General features: G+C 35.1%; 1 protein-coding gene across 1 annotated transcript; it reads right to left on the minus strand.

The window, feature by feature from the left end:
- Window positions 1-3,025: 3,025 nt before the first annotated feature.
- Window positions 3,026-7,411, minus strand: LOC130053516 (sulfotransferase 2A8-like). The gene is made up of 5 exons (XM_056160842.1): window positions 7,264-7,411; window positions 5,847-6,170; window positions 4,744-4,847; window positions 4,499-4,646; window positions 3,026-3,150 (listed from the first exon to the last, which is right to left on the minus strand). The coding sequence occupies exons 1-5, from the start codon at window positions 7,409-7,411 to the stop codon at window positions 3,026-3,028; spliced, it is 849 nt and encodes a 282-aa protein (XP_056016817.1).
- Between the last annotated feature and the right edge of the window lie 225 nt (window positions 7,412-7,636).

A 7,636-nucleotide genomic window follows, 5' to 3' on the forward strand; every position in this document is an offset into this window, starting at 1 on the left:
TATCATGTCTTAAGTGATAAGTTGTAACTCTAATAAATAAAAATAGACTTTTAATACTTTTATCAGATGATAATGCGAATATTAAGTTACCTTTATTCATCAACCATGTTAAAAATCCTGTCTGTCCAGTCATTTCGTACGAAACGAATTTGCACTTCTTGAAACATAGAATGCACCACAAACTGTTCCCATGGTTCAAATATCAATGATTCAGAACACATCACGTCTACTGGTGAAAGTTAATAGTAACCATGAACACTACTTAATGACCGAATAAATACATGTACCTCGGTTATATAAAATAAACACTGATAACGTTGCATCACTTCTTCCTTGTTCTGTTTTGTCAATAAGAAATATCACATTACCACCTGGGTGTAGCCAGTGATGTAGTGTTGACAGCCTGTACTGTGAAGGCGGGATTAGTGTGATATCTACATATTATATTCACTTTAATAAGCGTTTCACGTGTGCTATTGTCTTCGAAATCAATACTTTATAACACGCTTTATGTACTGATGGTAGTCAATGGAAACTGTATGATTTGCTCGAGAATTCACACTTTCTCATGGTTGAGTATAAGATAAACTGATTAGAATACGGTGCTCTTCTCCTGTTTTTGTTTTGTCAATAAAATTACGTGTATCACATTATAACATCCGTGCACTGCTGCTGAGAAGTCGGATTTACTGTGATACCAATATATGTTAAGGCATCAATATGTACTGAGACAAATTCAAGCTGTGAAAACACAGGTGATACGGGTTTACTGGGGACCTGCTACAGACCTAACTAACGTGAAAATTTCCGCATGCTTTTATGCCAGGACCCTCTTAGGGTTTGCGGTACACGTCATCCCGACATTGATGTTGAAGACGACTCCTTAGTCTAAACTATTGCAGTGGAAAATAATGTGCAAAATCGAATTAATATTTTAAACACATTTGTTTCACGCTGCACAAGGTTTGAAATGTAGCTGTATATTCGTCGCATATTGATATCATAACTGGACGATGGAGTTCTTCCCCGTTGCAAAACATATTCCCTGAGAAAAGAAAAAAAACAACCTACGTGATATTTCATTAAAATATTTCTTTAAAAAGCATCCTTTTTCATAAGGATTCACATTATTTGTTTATATGCTTAGGTAATAATAATTTGTCTCGAGATCATGAATATCCTCATAGAATATGCAACTGACAGATGTTACACTACAAATCTACTATCCACGAAAATCAATAATATTGTACACTCGTTTGACACCTATAGTTTCGTGAATGTACGTGTGCTATCAGCGTTAAAGATTACAATGTTTATACGTATCTCCTATTTCTTCGACCCCTCAGTCGAGTCGCCTAATGAAAGTTAATTTAATACATCTCCAACAATTATTACTCAGATGTGTTTCTTATCCCCATATTCGTTTAAAGAGTGTTTAATTTATTATTCAACAAAGATATTCTACTTCCACCACCTGCATCATTTTAGTTTTCCGTTGACTACACTAGTTTTATTTATTTCATTGAGAAACATCAATTCAGAAACTTTTATAAATCATTGAAATAAACATGCATTGTGTGGCTTCGTCCAGTGTTATAGCTACACAATCAATATATAGTAAACTGTATTCAACATCGAACAATATTGTGTAAAATAAACACATCGGAAATGAGGAATTTTGAGTTCAATAAATGTGTTTGAGGTCACTGCAAACAACAGAGTTGGGAGAAGGTGTCTAGCATGAATACAAATCCCCTGTTAACTGTTCAGAGCTTATGGCGGGTGTCATCGGTCGACAATGAATGCTCCTGATCCCACCTCTGGTGTGTCCAGGGGTTCTTGTTTGTCCCTAATCTTACTTTTGTATTCTTTATAGGAGTCATAGGACCGTTCGATATTTTCACAACTAGAATCAGGTACCAGGGATGAGTATGAAACGCAAAGATAACGAACATTGGTCAATCCCCATAACTCCTATAAGCAATACAAAATAGATAGTTAGGCAAACACCTGGACACACCGGGGGTGGGATCAGGTGCCTAGGAGGAGTAAGCGTCCCCTGTAGACCTGGAAAACTCTATGGTGTTTGAGTTCACACAGATACAAGTCATAGAAATTTATAACTCATTCAAATTGTTGTAGGTTTATTAATTTGTTTTTGTAACAGAACACCTATTCTTAAGGAACGCGCCCATGATAATCAAAATTTGAATGAAAATTATGAAAATCTTGGCTAAGAACGCAAATATCTTATCTAAAAACACCATAATTATGCCCTGAAGAGACAATATTTGTCGAAATGCGCATCTGGTGCATCAAAATTGGTACCGTGTAAGTTTTGCATTCAAAAGACATTCATGGTTTAGATATGGGACGTTGTATCACAGACTCACAAGATCCCAGTTGAAAAATATTTCCAAAACGCGAAAGCACTTATCTGAAGAAGAAAAAAACAAGGTTTAAATATTGTACAAGACTTCCTCCACGGTTTTAAGAAGTTACCAACGTTATCTTACAGGTGTTCCGCATTTGTTGTACTACATGTATTACAGTGACACAGGATGTAAATAGCTGGAGAGGGTCAACCGGAGTAAATATTAAAGAAGTATCATTGGAAAAGAAATGGATAAAGGCCCAACCGGGGTTATTGTGACTGGGGTAAAGTATAAAAATTCAGAAAAAGGTGGTCATACTACATTATTATTAGAAACTCCTTAACGGGATGGAATTTTTATTAGAAGAAACATGATTGATATTTTAACTATCATTTTAACAGTTTGTGATCACCCCAGCGCAACATGCGGCATTCTTGTTGTCGGTGAGTGATCATGGATAAATTGTGGTCAAAATTATAGATAAAGATTATTCTGTAAAATATAAAAGTATTACTGCAAGAAACATGTTGCTTTATTTCAATTCGTTGTATTTGAAAGTTTAAAATCAATTCATGTATACTAGAATTCAAAATGAATCATCGATAAGATGAATCTGAAATAAACAACCAGTTCTGACGCTGCAAACTATGTCACTGTTTTCCGGATGTATTCATACGTATTCGTAGTTTCGAGTCACCCATCCTTTCGTTAAACACATGATCGATCTTCTCATTTTGAGCGACAGTGATGTGTGATTTCCAATCGTCCACCATCCCTGATAACAAAACAAACCTTACAAATACACCACTGAGCACAAGAAACAGCTGTAGTACTTACAAAGTATTATGTTCCTCAATTGGTAGTGATATATGATAAAACCAGAAATAACAATGTATTCTATTAAGTTACACATCATACGTCAAACGTACTGGCGACAATATTGACTCACGGACTAGATAGAGTAAAGGGACCATTGAGGGATTTTGCACATTAAGTCATGCACGATAAGTCATATATGACAGGGCATGATCACTCCCCCTAGGCACCTGATCCCACCTCTGGTATGTCCAGTTGACCGTGTTTGCCCAACTCTGTATTTTGTATTGCTTGTGAGAGTTATTAGATTGACAACTGTTCGTTATCTTCACCTTTCATGTATGTTTACTATTTGAAAAGTGTTCAGCTGGGGTTATTGCGAAAGAAAGAAATAATATAGGGGGACAAAATGTCATCTAAATAGTGTATCTGTGCGTGTTTTCCATTTGCAACTAACAAATAAACCATTAGATGAGCATATAACCCCAATAACGATATCGCATTATCTTCACAGTAGACAATGCCAATGTAAGGTTCTATGAGTTGATCGTATATACAGAGACAACCATCAGAGCTACCAGCACGAACCAAGAATTTTTCCATAAAAAGGGGAATACTAATCATCTCTGTAAAATGTGTCATGTGCTCTGAATCAAACCTACTCTGTAGCACTGGAACAAAACACGAAGTTTGTTGATGGGTCCTACAGTCAGAGCTGAGGACTGCTAACAATAGACGTAACTTAATGCGGGAACAGCATGACCGTGGATGTTTTCCCCAGAATTTATTTCAGGAAATAACTCTATAAAAATACATTAGTAACGTGCATCCCAAAACGTCTAGCAATAAGATTTTGTGATAGGTATCCACATGCTTATCTGGAAATTCATTCAATCAAACCGAGTATTCATAAAATGCAAAATATTCTACCAGAAACGATAAAATGACACGGATCGCATTAAAGTGTAACAATCTAAATATCTGCACCTCTTGAAAGCATAAAAAATTTAATAAATGTTTTAGAATATTTGAGTGTATTTCATCTGTCGTGACTAAAGATTGACCGTATAACTTCCTGTTCATTGAGTTTAAATAAACCACTCCTTTAAAAAACAAGAAAAAACAGCAACAACAAAAACGTGTGATCATCAAGAAGATCATGTTTGAAGCAGTTTTATATTTGCGGAATATACGTGCAATTTTACACCAACTGGAACATATGGCACTATCATTTGCACTTCCATAGGTTGCCAGATGTATGGAAAAGTATCGATTGTTTTTTTAACATTAAAAAAGAAAACATTTACCTTTCTTATAAATGTACTCATCATCAGTTCCCATTCTTCTTTTCTGCACTTCATCAAAAGAACCCTTTTCATAGACAGCTTGCAGAAATTTACTGTTGTTTGGAATTCCAAGGAAGTCAGCGAGGCACCTTATCGTTTGTAATCCATTCTAATAAAAAAAACATCACATCAACTTGAAATAACAACATAGTTTGACATGGCACACGATAACAATTCAGAAGCATGTGTATAATCAGTATACATACAGTTTTCAGTTCCTTGTAATAAAGAGTCAGTATGTTTTCGGGGTTTACCAGTGCTGCTTGCTCCCACTCAAGCTCTATGTCGAACCAACGTCCATAACAAATTTCTACGTAAAATATAAAGCAGGGGATTATCAATTCTTTTGATATTTCTTTTCGTGATAATTCTATAAAAAGCACTTAGGTTTTACTAGGTTATAAAACTTTGTACTGTAAATGCATGGGAACTACTATAAACTTATCTTCTGACGTAAATCGAAGATTGTAACGTCACATCTGTTTACAACTAATAAGTGACGTAATCACTTCGTCTGCTATAGAAAATGAAAACGAGTGTCGGCCTCTAGATTAGAAGTGCATATAATTTGAAAAATCTGTGTTCAATAGGTTATCAACAGAACATCGGGATATATGTCAGCCTTCGCCGTTGTGCAGAATCCGATCTTGCAAGCTCGATCTGCTTTACATGCCAATAATCTCTGAGGAGCATAGACCCCGATTTTCATTCAGTAAACTGTTACTATAATGCAATCAAAGTATCGTATAAATGGTATTTTAGCGAGATACAAATTTTCCCATAATGGTCTCCAATTTTAGCGACCTCAACACTCTCGCAAATAATGCCAAAAATAAATCCTGACTAGAAATGCTGCTTATGTGGTATTACTTCGACAGCATCATCATACTTTGTATAGAAAATGTGATAAAGTTTCATACACTGTCAGAGAACTTTTGTTACAATTGACTTTGAAAAGGAAAAATGATGAATAGCAGATAGTGTTTGAACATAGCCATAACATTATCAATTATGTATATTCGTAGATTGCAATGGAATCTAAGAGAAAGGTGATGAATCATCACATTACGACTCCGATAAAAGGTGAAAACTTGATTTTTTTAATATTAGAATTACATTATACTTAAAACATATGTATACATATAATGTTGAATGTCTAAAAGAAAGGATAAGATAACGAACAGCGATCAATCTCATAACTCCTACAAGCAATAAAAAATAGAGAGCTGGGCAAACACGGACCTCTGGATGTACCAGAGGCAGGTTCAGGTGTCCATGCGAAGTGGACAATAAAGGAAAAGGAACGTACGTCTATGTAGGAAATCATCCAGAAATTCAGACCATTCAGGACACACATAATCCTTGACGGTTGGGTCTATATTGAAATGATGAAAGGCGGATACTTCAACGTCTTTTGAGTTCCGTATGATACGAATAATCTTTCCGCGGTTTGTAATGTGTTCTTTTGGCAGACATCGATATGGAAGATGAGATGTCATAACTCTGGGGGAAGGCATAACCTGCAGGTCCATCAGATCTGGCATGAACTCCAGAAACGTGTAAATCAATCTATGGTCAAAATGCAGCATGGAGTTCAGAAGACGAGGTACAATTTCATTCAGCCAGTGGTTGCCTTGATGAAATTATATAAGAAGTGCACATATTCTTATTACCATTCTCAATATTCATATGAAAGGCGAAGATAACGAACAGTGATCAATCTCGTAACTTCTATAGATAGTTGGTAAAACGAGGACCCCTGAATATACCAAAGTGGGATCAAATTCGTAGGATGAGTAAGCATTCCCTGTCGACCGGTCACACCCACCGTGATCCCTATATCTTGATCATATATATCATATATCTTGATCATATTAATCCCATATCTTGATATAGCAATATTCCATTATCATATGTATGTGTGTTTTCTGTCTCTCAATTATTTCGATAGGCAAAAGCATGTTCTACATATTATCACTTTTTAAAATTAAGGCGACCTACTGACAAATATTTTGATGTTACGAGTGTTGTAAGAATCTCGTTTGAAGTCAGCAGGTCACAAAATATATGGTCATTTTAATGATCTACATTACAAATACAACTTCTTATTAGGTCGAATGTTATCTGTTCCATTTGTGAGGTTGTTCTTTAGATACTGACTTTAGCAATTTGTACCTGATCATTATACAGTACTCAAGGAGGATATCACCGTTCAACAGGATATACGTAAGCTTCTGACACTTTATCACACCTTTGGTGTCTCCAGGGATATGTGTTTGCCCTGTTGTGAATTTTGGAGGCCTTATAGGAAATCATATTCATTAAATAACTATCTCATTTGAATACATATACGTACGGAAGAAATACTTTTCAATTTCAAACTTTTTAAGGTTTTGATGACCGAAAAACTTAATACCAGTGTTTATATTACATTTTGTATTTTTGATAACACCATCTCTCCATTCAATATGCATCAATATACAAATCTGAGAAAATGATTTCCCTTTCAATGAGACACTAAGTTGAAGAATACAGACCGATATTCTGTTTTGTAAGAAAACAAACTTAAATCTTATTTGTAAATGTTCTACATTCTTGTCGTAAAAATTGTACTATCCATAAAATATCATGAGAAAGAGATTATTATTGTTATTCAAATTATTAAGAACAAAATCCATTATAATGACTGGTTCAATTTATTCAAGTTTGATAAAATCATGGATTACTTAATTTTGGATAGGAACTAAGGAGAACATCGTCTTTTCTCATGGGTAAATTCTCAATATCCAAAAATCGCTTTCGGGCATCAGCTAAAAGGGGCGAAAATCCCGGTAAAACCAGTCCATCTACACGTAATTTTTCCTTCGTCGCCATGGTATACAAGCTGCAAGTTAAAGTTCCTTATGCTACCTGATGATAATTGTGCCGTATGGTATTGCACACGTAAGTGCTCCATTAACCAGGGGAGGGTTTAATGGATGTTTTAATATACAATCAATATCTAAACGTATATCCCTGATTCGTTAAGTTTTTATTTTCTAATCTATTCTTTTTCAAGTACGCATTTTCAAACAAAAATACACACATGCATATACGCAC

This window comes from Ostrea edulis, chromosome 3 (genome assembly GCF_947568905.1).
Source record: "Ostrea edulis chromosome 3, xbOstEdul1.1, whole genome shotgun sequence".
Classification (NCBI taxonomy): Eukaryota; Metazoa; Mollusca; class Bivalvia; order Ostreida; family Ostreidae; genus Ostrea; species Ostrea edulis.